General features: G+C 40.2%; 1 protein-coding gene across 5 annotated transcripts in view; it reads left to right on the top strand.

Moving 5' to 3' along the window:
- Window positions 1-21,783, top strand: part of LOC103059330 (ankyrin repeat and fibronectin type-III domain-containing protein 1-like) — a 316,418-nt gene that overhangs the window by 227,096 nt on the left and 67,539 nt on the right. For 4 of the 5 annotated variants that reach the window (XM_088148165.1, XM_088148163.1, XM_088148162.1 and 1 more), the window contains exon 5: window positions 11,950-12,078. The exons of the other annotated variant lie outside the window; for it this stretch is intronic. In XM_088148165.1, the coding sequence (XP_088004291.1) occupies window positions 11,950-12,078 (129 nt within the window). The remainder of the gene's footprint in view (window positions 1-11,949; window positions 12,079-21,783) is intronic. 5 annotated transcript variants of the gene reach the window in all.

Genomic DNA, 21,783 nt, shown 5'->3' with positions numbered 1-21,783 from the left:
TGTCTCTTTATTTGTAAGCCGCCCAGAATTGTCAAGAAGTCAGGAGGCCTCAACATTCAATAAATAAATACATGCATGAAATCCCTAGGGGTTGAGTTCAGTTCAAAGGAGATTTTGTCTTTCTTTCTTTCTTTCTTTCTTTCTTTCTTTCTTTCTTTCTTTCTTTCTTTCTTTCTTTCTTTCTTTCTTTCTTTCTTTCTTTCTTTTTTGGTGGAAAACCATTGGAGAATTCCTGAAAAATCCAATTTCTAGGTTGCCTTTAAATTCCATTTAAAGTAAAATTTGGGGTAAATTAGAAGAGCCCAGCTCAAGAAAGCACACTGAGAATCATTTTCAGCAAAGTTAAGAGAACTTGAATAAAGTTAGCAATATTTCTTAATATTATATGTTGTCTACTGCTAGTTTGACAGCCAGTTTGGTGTTGTGGTTAAGACATCAGACTAGGAACCAGGAGACTGTGAGTACTAGTCCCACCTTAGGCCCGAAGCCAGCTGCGTGACCTTGGGCCAGTCACTCCCTCTCAGCCCTAGGAAGCAGGCAAGGGCAAACCACTTCCAAAACACCTTGCCAAGAAAACTGCAGGGACTAGTCCAGTTGCCAGGAGTCAACAATGACCCCCTCAAAAAAAACCAAACCCAACCCACTATTAGTTTACCTAGAGCTAATGACTATTGTTCAGTCCACAAAGGATCCAAGTGAGATGACAGGAAGGCAGGCTCTGACGATGTAGAACTATAAAAGCTTTTACATTGCATCTTATGCCAGTGGAATGTAAAGAGAAGTCATTGAGCTGAGCTTTGTTCCCATAAATGTGAATGCTGGTGCATCTGCTGCTTGTACCTTCACATCAAGGGTGAGAGAGGTATATCTTTCTGCTTGTTTTTAGCCTATATCAAGGTCTCCAGTCTACCCCAATTCCCCCTTATTCAGCTAAATCATTTTGTGGTATTCTAGGTAGGTCTTAGGTGGGTGAGCCTTGCTTAAAGAAAATTTAGGTTCTACAGAGACATATTTCAACAGCCAAACATGATACTTTTCTATATATCTGATTAACTGAGCGTTGCCTCCAGAACAAGTTTGCAGAGATATTTCTTGTGAGTATCCAGCTGATGTTCATCTTGAAATTGTTCAGTTGTGTTCATCCACCAATTTATTAGTGGAACAGATACCTTTCCATTACCCAGTGAGTAGATCTGGAAGTATCCAATTGATGTTCATCTTAAAATTGTCCAGTTGTGTTCATCCACCAATTTATTAGTGGAACAGATACCTTTCCATTACCCAGTGAGTAGATCTGGAAAGCTGAGTGACTCTTCTAGTGAAGATTTGGAGAGAGAGCAAGGGAAAGTAGAAAAATCTACTTCTGTGTTGATTTCAGATGAGTGTAAATTTCAGCTTCCTAAGAATTCCCTTTTTAAAAAGGGTTTTGGTGGTGAGGATTGTTGTGAAGGTCTGTTTTAAATTTAATAGTCCATACCTAGCAAAATGTTAGAAAGCTTAAGAACTACCCATGAGATTTCCATTCTTGAAGGGTAGCACTTCAATGTGTGTGCGTAGCTCCTCGCTGCAATCAAAATGCTGCGTTATATTGTATACAGGACCAAGAATCTACCTGATCTCAGCTCATATTTTAAGTTACGGTGCAGATTTGGTTTACCAAGAATATACGTAGCCATGTGAAAAGGTATAGGTAGCAGTCAATACCGTTTCTCATGCTCTGTAGCACCTTAGATTAGACGGGTAGCTGGAGCACTGATGCAGCATCTTTGCTAAAGTTAAGCACATCTGGTCTCTACAGTGTCTAGTTGTAAGTTATTATATCTTGTCTTCAGTTTGATAAAAGAAAGCTGTAAAATGAAGCGGGTGTAAGAAAGAGAGCCATACTGAAAAGAATATTTTCTAATCACCCTAAAACGAATGAGCAAATGGGTATCATGTAACTCATTGGAGAGCTCTTAAGAGGGTTCTTCTGTAATACAAAATAAGAGATTCTCCACGACTTCCAGAAAACTATTCATTCTCCTGCAAAGAGAAGAGGTAATTGAGATGACCTGAACTTTGGAACAGGGGATGGACGTCCCTTTCTACTAGCTAAAGTTTATATCTTTGACTACTTCTTTTGGGTCGTAGACAGATATAATTGGATAAAGATGCAGAATAATACCACATCTAGAAATGTTCAGTTTGCTTCAGTTTTGCTCTTAGAGAAAAGTGGGCATTTAGAAATTCCCTCTTTGGCATTCTAAGCTTGCTTGATGGCATTGTTTAGAAGGACACAGCTGCAAACTGTGGCTCAGGTCGCATGGATTGTTCAGAAAGGGACACAAACAGTGGTTTCTCATCATGTTTTGACGCGTGCAGATGCTGTATGTTGTGAATGAAGCAGAACAAGTTTTCCAATGGGCTCTGTACCCAGCATTGATTGAGCAAATTAGATTTCACATCTCCAATCAGCTTGAATACACCCCATATTGGGCCAAGCCAGAAAAACCAAAATTCCATGGGAACAAAGACTACAGGAATCCGTACATATTGAAACCATCTTGTGAATATTTCTTAGCGGAGGATGGCAAGTTCAAGAAGTCTGACTTATCGTGACACAGGATGATAGTTCAACGATCAAATGCAAAATAAGTAAATAGAAATGCTAAGCAAATAAACAAGTTCATATTTCCTGGATGTTCTGCATTTCCATGGAGCCAACTATTTCACAATGAGTAAACTAAGCACTAGGATCTGTTTGCAGCTTGCACGCTCTAAATTATGATTTATTTAAGCACTTTTAATTCCACATTAGGGTTTTGATGAAACAAAGCTTACTTAAATCCACTTTCTAAAAACGTATCTATTACTTCTTAAAATGTATTGCTTGGTATTCGTACATCTTCCTTGGAAAGAGAAGTTCTTTTCTGGAAATGTCCTTTTGATTATATAAAATAACTCTTAGGGCTAAATCTGGGTGAGTTAAAAAAAAAACTGGGTTGCTCCATAATTTCAGAGGCATCAAATATTAGCAACCCTTCCATAATAGTCGCATGGAAAATAGAAGAGTTTTTCCCCCCTCCATGAATTACTGGAGAACTTGCAGAAATAGCATCTTCTATCTTACCCAAGAAGAAATGAAAGAAATATGCTGAAGGCCCTAAGGCAGCCTTAGGCAGTCCTAGCAAATTGGGGCAACTTAAAATAATATGAGGAGTAATTTACAAAGAGGAATGTGGGAACCTATTGAGGCAGCTCAGGACAAAAAATTCTCAGAGCTCCAGGACCAGACCAGACCAGACCAAACCAAATCGCTGTTCAGTAAAATAAATTAATCAAACACTCATGGGGGATTAAAGGACCTTGGAAGAGGCTTCCAACTGCATTTCTGCATATTTTAGCTCCCTGGATTCTCTTCCCTTTAACTGGTCTCTGCTGGAAGTGGGTTATCTGCTGATGGCCTCTTAAGCCAGATGGTAGATGTTCTCTCTGAGAACAGGCTGTAGTAGCATCTTGGTGGCTTTGCAGAGCGACTTCAAGTAAGACCTTTCAGTCATAAAGCACCACAGAATACCCTCATTATTCAGAGTCAAATATGCTTTTGCTATAGGCTCCTTTAATGTGAGTTTTGAATTAGGCTGAGCTTAAAGCTGTCCTGCCTTTTAGTGAGCGCACTTTTAACTGTATTCCAAAACAGAAGTGCTTTTAAAAAAAATTGAGTCACAGCAGGAAAAGAGAGTAGATCCTTAACTGCACACATGAGAAATTTCTATGCTTAGAAATTACCCACGGAAAAAAGATGAGTTCATATATGGATCATTCAGGTATATACTTTATATAACATCATAGTCTGTTTATCTGAGATTGGGATCCATGTCTCCCTCTATGCTATTTCTTTTCTTTGACACTGCATCCTGTCACCAGGAAAAAGAGGTCACAGAAAGTGGGCAGGTAGAGTACAAAGTTCTTTAGAAGATGATGCAAGCACATTAGTGCAGATTTAACCCATGGCAGTCAATCAACATGTTTACTTGTAATCAAATATTATTTATTTCCACATCTAAATAGTTCTTTGTTAAAGGTGTTTGCAGTGGTCAGTAAAGCCAATGGACAAAGGTAGCCTTTGTATGGAAGAGACTGTATTGCAACATGAGGTTCACCTGCCATGGATTTTGAGGACGTCTTTTTCTCCTAGTATGGAAAAGCAAATTGAGCCAGAATAGACAAACAGTAGATGATGCAAGCACATTGCAGATGGAACTGGATTGTTACATCCATCGTGCTCATAATTTCTAGGTGTATCCGTATTGTTGATTGATCGATGATGTGTCATCAAGGTGTTTTTGACTCCTGGTGACCACATAGATAGATTTTCTCCAGGATGATCTGTCCCTAACCTGGTCTTTCAGGTCTTCCAACTGTGCACCCATCACTACTGTAACTAAGTCCTTCCACCTTGCTGCTGGTTGTCCTCTTCTCTTTCCTTCCACCTTTCCCAGCATCAGAGCCTTCTCCAGAGACCTGGGTCTTTGCATAATGTGTCCAAAGTAGTATCATTTGAGCCTGGTCATTTGTGCCTCAAGTGATAAAAAGAAAACCCACCATCCCAATATTATATGTTTATGTTTATTTTATTTTGGCCATAGACCAGCATAAAACTAATAACGTAGTAGTCACTCTAAAACAGAAATAAAAATTGAAAAATCATATTGATAGAATAAAATAAGGTAAAAATAAAATTATTAACATAAAATTACAAAGTACAGGGATTAAAACCTGAGAGAGACCTATAACATTATAATTAATGTTACAATCAATAGTCTGAATGCTACAGGTAACTAAAATAGGTAACTATAAAAGTACATAAGTACTAGATTTGTAAAATACTATGAGAATGTAAAGCTATGCTAACATATATTGAGTCTAATACTTGCTGAAGCCCTATTAAGGTTTGTTGGGATTATGACAGTTGTGATCCAACCAACTACAACAAAGAAATAGCAAAATAAAATATTATTTTATTAAGGAATAAAGTGGAGAGCAGACATCCATGTTCTCATAACCCTGCCCGTAACATCTTCATGCATTTGCCATTTCTTTCCTATTCCCTAGATGCCACAGAGTAAAATGGACTTATGGAAATAAAAAGATACAAGGGTCAGTTTTCAGAGCTATCCTATCTGCAGTGCAAAAAATGTGGAAGACACTAGGTCAGTGTTTCTCAACCTCGGCAACTTTAAGATGTGTGGACTTCAACTCCCAGAATTCCATGCTGGCTGGGGAATTCTGGGAGTTGAGGTCCACACATCTTGAAGTTGCCAAGGTTGAGAAACACTGCACTAGATGGAAGTGAAGAGCTACCCACCCCCCATCCCCCAAAAGATAACTCTTTGCCACCATCGTGTGCTGGCCTACAGGTCAACAACAGTAGCCCTATCAATTATGCTGGTTTTAATTAATATTGCCTAAAGTTTTAAGGATCTCCTGTAGGTGTAGAAATCTTGCAAGTCCCACCCCTCCCCCTCTGAGGTATATTTATATAGTGCTGTGGAAGAATAGACAGTTGAATTGCTATTATGGGGTGCATGGAATAGGAACTGCTGAATTCCAGAACAGCCAATTTTAGCAGATAACACTAAGGCAGAGAACTCAATACACTTAACGTCTGTTGCTGTAGACTAAGTAACTTTAGAGCCATTGCAGTAGCACATCTAAGAGCCTCGTCTACTGTGGACAATTTTCTGAGGGGTGACCGTCTTAAAATTAAGTGATATTGATTCACAGTGAAGATGATAAATCAGCAAATCCAGCTTTTGAATTAGATTCCCTTTGAAAATTTCTGTTCATGGTTGTCTAGACTTCTAAAATTATGTCTAATGGGCCTGGCATTCTATATACATATTCTTTAGCCATACAGTACTGGGAAATCAATGGATGTGGCTTATTTCTATAATGCACTGCAATATGGGGGCATCTAGGCCATGCAAATAACATCTTTCTGTATAATTGCTTCAAAGTTTTCTGAATGTGCCAAGAAAAGCATTCGCTTTCTTGGATCATCCCAGTGAGTGTGGGTATTGTGAGGGTTGAGGCTGGCGAGGCGGGAACCAACAGATTCAGGCTAGAGATAGCAGTTATGAAAATCACAACTTTCAAGACCTTCAAATGATAAGCCAAATATCCATGAAGTCTGCATGGTAGGAAGAATCCTAGATATGAAATCTCCAAAAAAAACCATGTGAAAATCCCCGAGGTCTTTGCACTCTAGTGGGCAATCAACGGTTGTGTGTGAGGCTTCATTAATAAAATTTCTAATCTAGTTGAGCCACATCTGTGAGTTTTCTGCCAATTCCAGGTGAGAACTAAGAGTTAGGTGTCTACAGCAGTGTTTCTCAACCTCAGCAACTTAAAGATGTGTGGACTTCAACTCCCAAATTCCTCAGCCAGCTATGCTGGCTGGGGAATTCTGGAAGTTGAAGTCCACACATCTTAAAGTTGCTAAGGTTGAGAAACACTGCTCTAGAGATTAATAATTTACTACTGAGTCTGTGCCTGAAGCTTGCCAGGTATGGTTCATAAGATTTTAGAAGATCTTTCCAACGTAGTAAAAAGGATAGCATCTTGAAGAAGCAGTTCAATGACAGGAATTCGTTGGTTAGTGAAGACAGAAGGGTTAGGATTTATATCATGATAGAAAGAATAGGATAAGGACCAGTGGGATAAACCTTTTGCTGCTGTATAAATCTTGATGTACAACAGATAAATGCTCTGCCTCTCAGAAATAATGAGGGCAGCCCTTCCATTAAGAGAACCCTGAAATTTAGATACATTAGCTTTGTTTCATTTTTTAGAAAAATGAATTAAAATGGTGGCAAACACCTTGGTTGACATCAGGATTTTGGTGTCAGCCAAAGGCGAATATAGAAGGAATAGGGAATGGCCTTGAAGGACAGAAGGAAGAATTGCTATCAAGATGATGGTCAGATAAGTGGGGCTTCAGTCTTTTCCAATAAACTAATTTGGGAAAACATCTCAGACAGGCCCCTCCTGAGCTCACATAAAGGTAAAGTGTGGAAGGAGGGGAAGCACTTTCAGACTTGCAAGATTCTGTTACTGTAGCTGTTATAATAAAAATAGTTCTAGACCTATGTGGTGTTGGTTTCTTAGTCTGGTCTATCTCTAGGGCTGACAGAGAACAGTAGCTCAGCAGATAACACAGGAAGCATATTAGAGGACAGCATGTGTTATCATAAACACCATTCTCATGTAAGCCACCCATTTCTCCATTTCTGCTGCATTGACCACCTGTTTGACAGAATAAAAAGAAACTATATCATTGGTTAATGAACATCACTTCCAGTAATATTTTACTCACCTATGCAAGCGTGCAAAATGTTAGGCTTATGGATGGCAAGGGTTCAAATTCTTTAATCCATATAGTTTGGAGATCTCCTGTTCTTCTACTCAACATCTGAATGCAGGAATTGCCTCTGGGAGAACACAGAGTTGGAAGGGGTCATCCTGATACGATCTTTGGGATTTACTGAGGCCCTGGTAATAGAAAGATGATACCAGGGCTTTGATATGGAAATGCAAGGGGACAGTTAATGACCAAGATAGGATTTGGAGGGTAGGATCTCTTTTATGGTATTTAATGAGATGCATAATTGTTGCTAAGCAAACACTTCCCGCTGCTCACATTTTCTTCGGAATTATTTCATTACCTCCTTGCAGAAATGTAGAGAATGCCTTGAAACACCTAAGTCTGCTCTCTTCTGAATGACGACGATAACAACAATTATCTGCATTGTATTATGAGCAACAGCAAATATACATTGAAAAATAAATCAGTAACAAAAGTAAAGGAATAAAAGATGCTGATGTTTTAAACTGGGTCTGAAAATGGCTAGCTGTTTGTAGTTTATTTTATTGTTGTAAAAGGAGAGAGAGGTTGAACTGCTTTTTTTAAAAAAAAATCTTTCAGCAGTATTTAGGTTGGTTAAATAAGATGTAAAAACTTATAGACTTACATAAGACTATACAAATAGATATATGCAAATACGAATGCAAGCATGGAAGAATTTTCACTTTGCTCGTGCTTTGTTTTGGAACATGCCTGTCTAGGATAACTTAAACTGTCAATGCCTTTCTCTGGAATGGAATTTTTCATCCGTTGGTTGTGCCTGTGATAAATATTGCCCATCATCAGAATCTTAAATGACCATTTTGACAGCCAGTGAACATACTAGAAGAACAAAAGAAAATCCAGAATGATTAGATTGAGGTGCTATAAATATGTCAGTCAATCAGTCAGCTAAGCAGAGGGAGGGAGGGAGGGAGACCGACCGACCGACCGACCGACCATCCCAGGGGACTATTTTATGTAATGTTTGGGTCAGCATTCTAGGTCCTGAGCATTTTTTTAGGATTTCAAAGTTTCCAGTGGCAAGAATCAAAGCTTCTGTTCCTTGTATAAATTATGTAGAAGAAGGAATTTCAGCAGATATAATTTGCATGCCATCATCTGCTGTGATGCTTTCTTACATACAACTATTAAAGATGGAGGGACCCTCTTTGGTGCATACCAAGAAGTTGGAAAGCATGGCCTGGGTCTCTATCTTCATTTATTCAATTTATGTCCCTCCCTTCTTCCAGGGGCCTAAAATAGTGTAGATAGCACTTCCTTTTCCAGTTGTATGTGCATAACAGCAACCTTGTGAGAAAAGTGGGCTGAGAGCAAGTACCTGGCTCAAACTGACTCGTGGGTGTTTGAATGGGTGAGTGTGGACTTGAAACAGGGTCTCCTCCTTCTGACTCCAACATTTAACCACTTCCCCCTCCTGCCTCTTTAGGATAACATTCCTTCCATCAGACCAGGTGAAAAGAGATATTATAGTGGCTAATGAAATGGTGCATGTCTGTGCTGAATGTATCTGACATTCATTGTTCGGTAGCAGTTGTGGGAGGAGGATGGGCTGCAAGTTCATGCCATGTTCTCAGTGACTATTTCCTCCTTTAAGCAGTCATTCTGGACAAAACTCAGCTACATGAAATGCATGTCTCCATTCAATGTCTGGCAATGAATGAAAGTGAGCAAAGGGACAATGCCTTTTTATTCCTTCTGTTTCTTAATATCCCCCTCTCTTCTGGTGCCCAAAGAGTTTGAGGTGGCCAATCACCAGTCCAACTTTCATCTCTGCTCTGAACCTACCAGATAGATTAAGAAGCTTATGGTCAAGAAGAGTCATCAAGTGCTCCAAACCTCTTGAAATACATAGATAAAGGCTCTTTTGTTGTTGTTGCCGAGATAGGACAAGAGTGATTCCAGCACTTTTATCCCCCATGGAGCATGACCTACTCCAGGGTACTCACGTTTTGCATTTAAGCATGCAAACGTGTTAGCCTGTGTTGGTTTTGAATCAGGAACAGGAGGACAAGCAACTGGTCCAGGATAGAAGCAGGACCAGTTGACTCAAACAAAAACAGCATATCTAGCAAGTGCTTCCTTTGGGGGGGGGGTCCTCTGGTCTCTCCATTTTCCCAAGCTCGTTCCATCCAATTTCTCCTTCAGCTTCAGAGGATAAAACTTGGTAATACTTGGTAAAAACAGCAGTAGAAAATCATCATCCGTCCAACTCAAATGACCTGGCTGTAGTCAGTCCATGTTATATCATTTTTGCAAGCCATGTTTCATCATGTAACGTATCTTTTAAGGTCCATCAATATTTGCATTCTTGGTGTTTTTTGTGTGCCCCTTCCCCTCATGTATTATTTTTATACATAATTCGTATACATTTTCATCGCAAAATTCAGAGAAGTGTCACAGGGAAGGATAGCTTTGTTCCTCTTTGCATATTAGTTCAAAAAAGGAAGTGTAATTAGGGCATTTGTAAGTGCATTTATATGAAGATGTGAACCAAACACATTTCTCTCCATCACTAGGCATCACTAGGGAAACTAGGCAGTAACCACAACAAGGTTAAAATTTGATGCCCTAAAGAGCTGCAGACCACTAGAAATTAGATCACTGTAAGACCCATTATTTCATCATGTAATTCTTTCTACTACACAGTCCAAGCAGAAATGTATATTCTTGTTCCAAGATCCCCTCTCTAGAACCCACCATGACTATAACAACGGCTCCCACTCCTCCTAACAGCAATGTGAATACTTGTGGCACCACCCAAGTTCATAATACCCAGGTTCTTCAAGACACCATGATCCTTCCATCTGGGTTTTTCAAGGTTTCAGCCTTCAGGAATTATTTTCCATCTTGTTGGAAATACCTGCAGTATGCAGAGGTTGCTGAAGAGGAGATCATACGAGGTATTCTTCAGCCATGGTGAACCTCCAAAGAGCTACACTTGAGTAGGTTCACAAACGGACTTCCAAATTATGCCTTATAGAAAAAGGCAAACTGTTTTCAAGGAAGCCATGATGTGATCTTTCATTATTTATTTTCTCTGACGTGCTCTAGAATTTTCTTGAGGAGCTCTAGAATTTTTTAGAACACAATTCAAAACCACTGTCTTAATCTTGGTCTCTCCTCCTTCTCACACACCTTTGCCTGGCTTCAATATTACTTCTGAATCCTCACTCTTCTTGGCAGATAGATAACCTATATTTCAGGCAGTTTCAATGAAGAAATATGCACAGTGTGGATAATTTTCTACAGACCACATCTCAGAACCTTTCCGTGCATTACAAGCTGGATGCAGAGATGCTGTGGTGTTCAGAATATCTGTGTACTGGTATGTCAAAGGTTTAAATCACACACAGGGTTTTCTGTGCAATGTTGAGAAAGAGAAGCTTGGTTTCAAAAGCAAATAAACATAAGATGACATTGCAAGAATTCCAGTGAATGTCTTGTTCCACAGGGACTGCCTAACAAAAGCAAGCTAGAATAACAAAGTCATTGGCCCTTTCATCAAATTGCAGGCTCAGTCTTTATCAGTTTATTCCATGATAAATGAGTGTTATTCTTGGAGGTGGCCATCAGACTCCTGAACAAATGCCTCAAGTCACCCAGATAACATTTCCAATCACTTCGACGAGTTCTCTATCTCTTCCACCACCATTCTGAACTCAAAAATATGCTACCTTAGAAATGGTACTGTTCATTTTAAACAAAAGACGGTCTTGAGGATCATGGCTTGATTAACCATTTTCCCTGGCCATATTGTTAAAGAGCACCAATGAATTGGCAGGTAACATTTTGATCTGTTGGGACATAACAATAGCCCAGGTTGAAGAGCCCAAACGTACTTATGGTGGGAAGGGGCTGAGCTGCAAATTCAAGGGTTCACTTGTCAGAAAGTAGCAGGGTAAACAGCTAGTGGCTGGCCTGAATTTTATACCCATTCTTAAATGCCGTTTTATGATTCCTTGTGTTCAAAGCAAAGAAAAAACCCAAAACAAAATCCCACTCTCTTTTCCTGTCTCTCTTAAAGAATCTTTGGCACTGATTTCGTGCTCAACGCTGCTTTTTGCTAGGTTATTATATATATATTTTTTTTGCAAGATTAATGAATCCCAAAAAAATATCACTTCTCTAGTTTTGTTTTAACCTTTCTCGGTCATGAATACAGATTTAAGTCACCTTTTAGGATGTCTTCTCCAGATCGCATTACAAGAAACTATTTAATATAGCATTCATGTGGTCCCCGTTTTGCTTAGACAAAGAGGACAATTCCAGTGCAGGTGAAAAGCTTGGCATGTTCTAATCCCTTTTGATGAAAGTGGGTCTAGCAACCCTCTGTTAATCTGTTGTTCCCAATTTATTGTTATAGAAAGAGCCTGTCCCTGCAAGCGATGGCGGTTGGCTTCTCTAACACCATTCTACCTTCTTCCTTTTGCCTGAAGATCAGATCCAAGCCCTTTTCTACCTTGGCCTCTGGGCCTTGCCATTCCTTCTGGTGATTATGATGCTGCGATGAAGTTAACTCCTTTCCTTTCCCCCCTCCCCAGGTCTGAGAGCAGTCTATCTAAGTTCACACACCGGTTATCAGTTAAACAGAAGCAGGAGAAGAGGAGGAAAGCTGAGGATGGCTTGGCTGATCTGCCTGCCTTCCGTCCCAGGTCTCTGAGCACTGAATGGTAAGAGACGCAGGGGAGGGGGCGCAAGGAGAAGAAGCACATATCCCACCTGTCGCATCTTGAAATTGCAGTGGGTACCGTTTTCTTTGCAAGGCTCTTCCAAAGAGCAAGGCTCTTGCAAAGAAACATCCGAGAACAAAACATTCTCTTGGAAGAGAGAAATAAGTAAACAAGGTTGGGACTTCTTCTCTGATGGAACACCGTTGGGTGTAACTCCATCAAATTCCATCTTTTGATTCTCTCTCTCTTAACATTCTTGCTTGCATTCTGAGGGTCAGCAGGATCTCAGCTAAGGCATGCTCCTAGGGAGTTTAAGGCCAGAAGCTCAGGTGAGCCTTTTCAAAACAGTTTGCTTCCTTGCCATTTTTATACCACTGATCCTTTTGAGGGTCACCTAATAGGTAAAGGGGAGATGCATATCTTTCTGCATGTGCCAGAACTGATTGTTAGTGAGTAGATGCATATCTGCCCTTCATATGTTTTCCCAGAGGGTGGGGAACTCTGTGCTCTCTCCCTGAGGCAAGCCACTGAACCAGGAGTTGTTGGTCCCACTCCTGAACCTTAATCAGAAACATACAAAAGAAGAGCTGATTCTCAGGAGTAGGGGAGCCAAAAGCTTGATCTTTCTTTTCGGTTGTCGCTTCATCATGCTGCTAGCATGTGGATCTTCTGAATCATTCATCACACGCACAAGCTCCAGCTTGGCACACCTCTGCTTTGTCCAAACTAAAAAGGTTTGTGATGGCATGCCAAATTGCAATTTCTGCTTGTGACAAATTGTTCAGAGGAGGCATTTGCTGTCTTAAGATTCAGTCCAGGCTGTCAAATAAAGCAGCTGGTTGTGGACCAAAAACGGTCTTCGTGCAATCAAGATTCAGAAGCTGCTTTTGTATGGTTATTGTCATGGGAGAACCCTATACAAAGGAACGAGGAACTCTTGTGCATTTCAGCCACACCTCTTGACAGTGTATACATTTTAAAGCATTGTGTTTCTCTATGGAATTGCAAACTGCAGCAAGCTGAGATAACAGATTTGTAACTTTAATTCCATACCCAAATATGAAAGCGGTAAGTTAGAATACCCAGTTGTGACAGTTATGAGTTAAAATTTATGTAGAGGAGACACAGCTCAAAGTGGAAGTGAATTTATGATCATTATCCCTCATTAACACTGGATTTTTCCCAAGACCCCAGCCAAGGTGGAGTTTGATCAGATCTAGGAAGGGGAAGAAGTCCAAGATAGGGGTCAGAACCTTTGATCCAATGGTCTGAAACCAATACAAGTTTGAGAGTAGTAGAGTAAGACATCAAAGAGGCCATTAAGACTGGAGCAAAAAAGGTCCTTTAAGGCAAAATATTGGCAGTGAAGTAGACAAAGATATGTGAAATTCTCTATTGCGGCATTTTTTACTAAACTAGAAGATATTCCATGCACCGTTACCCTTAAAAATTGCAGTCTTACATTCATATTCCCTCTCATTTTGCACAATACCTAAAAAAATAAAAACCGAACAGCCCTTAGCCAAGTCCTTAATTTCCTCAATCCTGCCTATATCATTGGCAAGAGACAAAGAAACATGGAATGTTATGACATTTAGACGTGTATAAGTTCTACCAGAGATTACAGGAGGAAAGTTAAATATGTGTCTACTGGTTTTGGCAACAGCTACACATTTATTACTATATTTAGCTTGATTTTTTTGTAACATAGAAAGATGGTCAAATCCATTAAGGACGTTTGAGGAGGCGGGGGGGGGGAAAGTACTTAGATGGTATATAAGTGACTATAGGATCAGTGCCATTTAATCAAATGCTAATTCTGTAAATGAGCCGGGAATTTCATTAAGAAGGGAGAGAGCGATGCTTCATAGCAACACATCTTTGACAGGGAGAAGAACACAGACAATTGCACCCTTAAATGGATTAATTTGTTATAATGTACATACTAAATTAGAACAGCACATTGTGATAGTCATATGAGAAAGGGAAAAGACAGTAGTTTGAAAACTAGCCAGATGGCAAATCTATATAATGTGTAAACATTATCTGGGAATTCAAAGACGAATGGGAGGGGGGAATCATCTTTGGAAGTCTTGCAAGCTTCTTCCAAGTTGCTGCGTCGGTCTATGAATTCACGCCTTATTTATTTATTTAACATATTTTATGCCACCACAATCAAAAAAGACTCTTGCCAGCTTATATAGAAAAGATAGAAGTTAAAACATCCACGGTAAAAATAAAATAACTGCTGAAAACCATTCCAAAGTAAAAGCTGTACAATGTAGACGAAGTAGAGGTGGCCATGTTCACATCAAGAGAAAGTCCTTTTGTTCATGTTGGAGGAAAGCGAAGAAGGCCGCTTGCATAAAACAGATGCCATGCCAGCCCAAATGTTTCCTTAACCCATTTATTTATTCATGTATTCACTCATTTGTCATTTCAATTTCCCCATGCGCAAATGGATCTAGGTGGCTTACAAAAGGTTAAAAAGAAACAGTTTGGTCCATTAAAAAAAAGTAATAGCAATACAGCCATGGTGGTGGTGGGGGAACACAACAATGAAACAAACTGAGTAACTTCAGTCGTGGGTTCACTCCACATCCTGACCCAGTGCCTGCGGGAACAGCCGGGTCTTTAAAGCTCTCATAAAGGAGAGCAAGGTTGGAGTCCCATGGACCTCGGAACAGATTATATATATATATCTTTATTAAAAATTTTAAAAAGAAAGATAAAAACTAACAAGAACTAATATTAGAAATGAAAAAAGAGAGGAAAAGAAAGAAGAAGAAAGACAAAGTCAAAAGTGCAGAGAAGGAGAAAATATAAAAATGTAGCTTCCGATTTTCTTTATGACAGTTATAGATATAAATGTAAATTAACCTCTTGCTCTATGGTTACCACATGACTTACATTTTTTAATGTAATCTGTTTTTTTCTAATCATCAAAACCATATGTCATAATTTCATTTTTTTTTTTCTGTTTCACGCAAGAAGTCTATAAAGGGTTTCCGGTCAGCGTTAAACTTAGATAATGTCTTTTCTCTGATCAAAGAAGTCAGTTTAGCCATCTCTGCAAGTTCCGTCATCTTCACCATCCAATCCTCCATGGTGGGTAGTGCTGAATCTTTCCATCTTTGTGCATATAATAGTCTTACTGCAGTTATCATGTATAAAAACAAAGCTCCATGACTTTTTTCCGAGGAATGAATGCAGTTCTTAAGTCCAGGTGCCACAAGTGAGAAGACACACCTTTTGTAAGGTGACATTGTTTAATAGATGGGACCCAGGCCACACAACCTTGTCGAATTTTACTGGACAGGCAGACACAACTGGGGTGGGTGAACAACTCAAACTTTTCCATAGCGAAAGATGACTATAAAGGAAAGGATTTCTGGGTATCAGCCATTGTATGAATGCTTCTTGTCAGGTTCAGCCCAAAGAACTCCCCGAGACAGTGGAGATACAGTTCTGTTGTGTTTATTAGCTTCCACCTCAAGACAGAAATCTCTCCAGGCTGAACCTCAGTTCCCAAGCCAGCCAGCCACAACACCGTGAATTCCTTAGGGAGGTGCCAGCCTCATCTTCTTGAACTTCCCACGCTCCTGTTGGGGGCTAAGAACATGCTTATCTCCCTGACCCTGGCCTTCATAAGTCCATTCCATCATACTTCTAGATGTTCAGCGTCCAACAACTTACGCATGGCACTTTTGCTCCTCATATTAAAATGCTGAGTTGTGTTTATCCACGCGGCAGAATAAAGCAGAAGAATCCTGCAGTTCAGTCTACCTTCTGCAATTCAGTCAACCTTCAGACTGAATTTAGAGGCAGTCTGTGCTCCCCCCAAATTATTAGCTCCAACCTCAAGACAGAAATCTCACCAAGCTGAACCCTAGTTCCCAAGCCAGCCAGCCACAACACCGTGAATTCCTTAGGGAGGTGCCAGCCTCATCTTCTTGAACTTCCCATGCTCCTGCTGGGGGCTAAGAACACGCTTGTCTCCCTGAGCATGGCCTTCATAAGTCCATTCCATCACACTTCTAGATGTTCAGCGTCCAACAACTTACGCATGGCGCTTTTGCTCCTCGTATTAAAATGCTGAGTTGTGTTTATCCATGCGGCAGAATAAAGCAGAAGAATCCTGCAGTTCAGTCTACCTTCTGCAATTCAGTCGACCTTCAGACTGAATTTGGAGGCAGTCTGTGCTCCCCCCAAATTAAAAAACAAAACATGCTCCTTGGAATGACAATTAGCAGCACAAAAGCCATTTTCCCTCTGTCTCCCTTGTGTTTCCTGGGGGGGGGGGGACCTGTAAACCCTTGATCCAACATCTGCAGTCTGTTTCTCCTAGGGGTAGACAAAGTGTTTTGTTTTGAATAATTTGGTACACCAAATATTTGTGAAACTTTCCCCTTCAAGTGGGAAATTGCTGCACTGAGTACGAAGTGGGTTATTTTGAGCATCCTGGCGGTATTTGGAGTTCAAAATATCTCTGTTTGAGTGCTGAGCTTTCTGCTCCAATTCAGAACACTTCCAAAATGCAGGAAAAAACTGGTTTTGCCCTTAGAACAGCAGTTTCACACTCCAGAGAGAAAGCTTTGCTCAGCTTTGCTTGAAATGGTTCAAAACAAAACAGGTTTCACATCCCTAATTTCTAGCATTCTGGACAATTCCCACTTTATTTTTATGAATGCTCAGAGCAAGCCGTAATCCTGCAAATCTTGAGTTTTCAAATCATATTTTACAAGCCACGGAGTCCAGAAGTCATGGATTGCCCAACCCCGCTGTTCATTTTCTCAAAAGATGAGAAAAAAGTCTTATGTTGGATATTAACGATCTGTCTGTGGGATCTAAGAACTGTTGGTAAGAGCCCTTGAGCAGTAAACTACTTATTTTTAGCAGGCTATGCTGCATAATTGCATATCTTTCCTCTGACAATTTCACTTTGGAAATCCGTACAGTCTCTTTTTTTAATCCGTGTCTGAGATTATTTAATGAGACTGTAGGGTGATTTAGACTTTGTTTATATCACTCGGTATACTGACATTATACTCTCTTTTCAGACACCGGTTCAGTTTATTTATTTTAACGCTGTTGCGACTACTAATGCTTTCCCTCTTTCAAAAGATTTATTCAGCACTCTTCAATTTGCAAAAGTTCGGTGCAAACTACGTTACCAAACAGAGATAAATTATCACAATAAAGCCAAAGAAACAAATGGGAGACTTACTAAATAGAACATCTTTATCTCAACTGGTATAAAAAAGCAAATCTAAAGCAAATCTGGGACAATTCTTTATGAAAGCTGGGAAGAACGGAGCAAATAAGCTTTCTGCATTCTCCAAGGAAGAGGATTGCCCTGGATGTGTCTGTTCATCTAAGACGCTGGAGAAGGACCTAAATAAGGTCTATTCCATCCCATTTCCAACATTCCCACTTGTTATATTCAAAATGGTCATGCTTTGCATATGCTAAGTCAACATCTTTCATGGAATCTCAGAAACAGAGCAAAACTCTGTGGGTGATCTCTGGTGGGCTCGAGATGGGGGTAGTGTATTCATCCTGGCCATTTTTGATCTCTCAGCAGCTTTCAATCCCATCCATTGCGGTATCCTTCTCGGCCAGCTGAGAGGGTTGGGAGTGGGAGACACGGTTCTTCAGTGGTTCTCTTCCTTTCTCCATGGCTAGTTCCAGTCAATGTTGGTAGTAGGGAGAAGTCCATGTTAGCCCTTTGAGGTAGTCCAGACAAGAAGCACAACTATGAGTACTAACTCTATCTTTATTGTAAGGTTGCATTAACAGGATCTTGCAAGACTGAAAGGATTTCTCCCCTCCTTTCCTTTTATGCTCCAAAAACTAGAAAGGGTCCCTTCTGAAATGCTTCCCACACCTCCTGTCCTTCTGTGGACAGAGATATCTTTTATATGACAGTTGTCCAGTCTGGCTCTGCCTCCTGCCTCCCAAGGCCATTACAATCCAGCCCTAGCTTTCTGCTGTGTGGGGTGCCACAGGGCTCGACTCTCCCCACTCTGATTTAACATCTGCACAAAGTCACTGGGTGAGGTTATCTGTCAGCATGGGGTGAAGTTTCATCAATATACTGATGACACTCAGTTGTATATCTCTACCCGTGGCCATCCAAGTGATGCTGTCCAAGTGCTTTCCCTGTGCCTGGAGGCTGTGAGGGTCAAGATGGGAAAGAAGTGGATTTGATTCAACCCTGACAAGACTGAGTAGCTGTGGGTTTTAGGGCCACGCATAACTAGTGATTTTCCATTGTTCATTCTGAATGGGGTTACACTCCCCCAGGGAGTGCTGGTATGTAATCTGGGGGTCCTCTTGGACTCATGGCTCTTGCTAGAGGAGCAGGTGGCAGCTATGGCTAGAAGGACCTTTGCACAAATGCATCTTGTGTACCAGTTTTGCCCATTCCTAGATCAGGAAGCACATCTCACAGTCACTCATGCCTTAGTCACCTCCTGTTTGAATGATTGCAATGTACTCTATGTAGGATAGACCTTGAAAAGCATCTGGAAGCTTCATCTGGTTCAGAATGTGGCAATGTGTGCAGTATTGGGTGTACCATGATACACCCATATAACACCACTGCTCTGTGAACTGCATTGGTTCCCAGTAGGCTTCCTTGTACAATCCAAGGTGTTGATGGTCACCTTCAAGCCCTATGTGGCAGGGTCCCAGGTTACTTGCAGAACCACCTCTACTTGATGGTTTCTGCCCAGGGACCATCAGATCTGGCAGAGCGGGCATGCTCCATGTATCATCGGTGATGCAGCGTCACCTGATGGGGCCTAGGAAGTGGGTCCTGTATGTCAGGGTACCAGGCTGTTAGGTTGGGAGCTTCGGCATGGATGCATGCCATAGGTGTTTTGTGGCTTTTAATGAGCAGGCCTCAACCCAGTTTTTTGTTGTGTGTTTTATTGCTGATATTTTATATGGTATGTTTGCTGCCCAGAGTTTTGTCAGATAGAGGGGCAGCTTTATAAATTAGATAACTAAACAAATAAACTTTTCTGAAACTGCAAAATAGAACATATACTTCCCCCTCCAAGCTGGCCAGTGTCTCAACCCCGTGGTATTTCCAGCCCAGTGCCTAGTTAAAATGCATCATTAAAGGATACTTGTCCCTTCTGATACAGTGTCTGATTTATTTAGCTGGCATAGCACACATTTAAGTAATCTTAAAGTGAGGGAAACAAGTTTTTCTGACTCTTCACTTTAGCCCTAATTATGCACCAGTCTGTTGAATTCCTCTTGTAAAAAAAAAAAAAAATTGGGAAAAGTGGCAGGAGAGACTTGACATACTGAGGAAAGACTTAATTCATTCATATGATATTTACTAAAATAAGCACTTCATTATTAGCCCTTTCTTAGGTTTGTTGTTTTTCAAAAGGCTGTGCTACAAAGTTCCTACTGTTAGAGACCTCTGAATGGACTGTACCATCTTAGACCATTGGATCTCTAAACCTTCTTGAAGGCAACCATTGGCAAATTTCCAGAGACTAAGCATTCAGGCTGGTTGCTAGACAGATGTAGGGCAAGATAGACTGGGGAGAATTTTCTATTTTGTCTGCGTGTTCTCCAATGTGTACCAGGTTGTTACCCAAAAGTGGTTCCTCACCTACCTCTTCCGACATTCTTTCCTCTCTGCATATTTTCCAGACCCAGTGGGCATTATTGGGAAGGATATTTGGATTAGATTATTGCAATCAGAGAAGTTCTATGGAAACTGTAGGGATGGGACATTCTGCCAATTTAGTTTCTGCTGGATTTCTCGTTTTACCATCAGCCACAAATTTGGTTCAGCAAGGCTGTTTATGGACTTGGCAGAAAAAGGCTGCCCAAGCATTCAGTCTTCTGTTCATTTTTCCTCATGGGTAGACTCTTCAGTTGGTCTTTCTGTGCTAAAATGCATTTTGTGAGTACTTTAAAAAAAAAAAAAAAAGGTGTGCTGTGTCCATTTTTAAATATGAGTTGTCAATCACAGTTTGTGAAGAGCGTAGGTATTGATGTTCATGCCTTTCAAGTTCTCCTACCATTTGTGCTGGACCAAATGTCTCCTCCTGCTCTGGAGAACATTTAGTCGCTGCCTATTTTTTGAAAAATGGTTCCTCTCAAAATTCTTCTCTTACAACAATAATGGGGTTGGTCGTTTTATAGATGAGCAATGGTGATCTAGATAGTCTTGTGCTATAATTGGGTACATTGTACTCAGACCTATGTAATGATAGTTATTCGTTTTATTCACTACATCTTCCTCTGTTCTTCCTCCAAGGAACTCAAAGCAGCTTAGAGCTTTTTATCCATGTAACCATCCTGTATGGTAAATTAGACTGAGAAATGGTAACTGCCCTGAGTTACAGAATGAGTTTAGTGGTTGAATTTGTTTCTAGCACCGCTCCACACTTGTACGATTTTGTCTTTGTGTATGTGAGAAGAAGAAGAAGAAGAAGAAGAAGAAGAAGAAGAAGAAGAAGAAGAAGAAGAAGAAGAAGAAGAAGAAGAAGAAGAAGAAGAAGAAGAAGAAGAAGAAGAATAGTAGTAGTAGTAGTAGTAGTAGTAGTAGTAGTAATTATCTCATGCTTCTGTCATTCCAACATTTTTCAAACCCACATCAGCATGTTTGTTATTATTAACATAATTGTCCTATAAGGTGAGGCTTAACGTGTAAATACTTCTTCTTCCCCAATTGTCTAGATATAAACAGGTTTAAATACAATAGACTGTCCTGTGAACAAAGGGACAATCTGTTGTATTTACATAATCGTGTTTAGGTATTTATTTTTTCACCTACCAGGCAAATGGAAAACCTGACATGGCTTCCCAATGTAAACATGCTGGTAAAATTGTATAATAAAAACATCAAGCATTCTACCTATGAAAACATCATAATCCATCAATAAATAGAAGAATAGAAACCACAAAATTATCATCATCATCACTTTCCTTGGTCATGGGCAGCCTCACCATCTATGTAGGAGTACCAAAAAGGGGACCTCTTAGGAGAATCTCAATGTGAGATTCAGTTCTCATGGAGTATGATGTTCTTTCTGCCATGGAAGTAAGGAGATGCCATGGGACCTCTTTCTCTTGCAGAATTGTGACTATAATTAAATCTATGAAAGTTGGGAAGATTCTTGACCCAGGAAATTTTCCATTTACTTCCTACAGAAGTATATCCTTATCTCATATTTTATTGGAGGTAGATGTCAGAGCTTCTTCAAATAGACTCCTACCCTTTCATTTCAGTGATTCTAGGTCTTCCTAAACAAGGTATGGATCTTATTATCTAATCCAATTATAGACCTATTTCTTAGATTTTTCACCAGGAACATGGCCCATAGATTGTAATTTGTCTTTCCAATTAGTGTGCACCCAGCTCAGGTTGTTGGTGTTATTGTTGGTCTCATAGTCAGATGTTTAGACTGGATTTGGCATTATTATTATTATTGTTGGTCGCACAGTCAGCCAGATTTTTAGACTGGATTTGGCATTTTTATCCACCTATTGAATCCTTCCAAAGGACCTGGGGTAGGCAGGTGTTGTTGTTTGATGGGGTCAAAGGGATTGTTGCAGGATGGAAGCTGTCCAAGTCAAGCTGCCTTTTGCAATGGACCGATGGTGATTTTGTCAAGGCCAGTGGTATTCAAGGGGTGCTCCAGATGTTTTGGGATTGCATGCAAGACGCCT

This window comes from Python bivittatus, unplaced genomic scaffold, assembly GCF_059951505.1.
Source record: "Python bivittatus isolate LINGU-HERP-01145 unplaced genomic scaffold, Pbiv_v1 ctg000560_np1212, whole genome shotgun sequence".
In the NCBI taxonomy this organism is placed as follows: Eukaryota; Metazoa; Chordata; class Lepidosauria; order Squamata; family Pythonidae; genus Python; species Python bivittatus.
The sequence above is the reverse complement of the archived record's forward strand: the minus strand, read 5'-3'. Positions and strand labels throughout refer to the sequence as shown.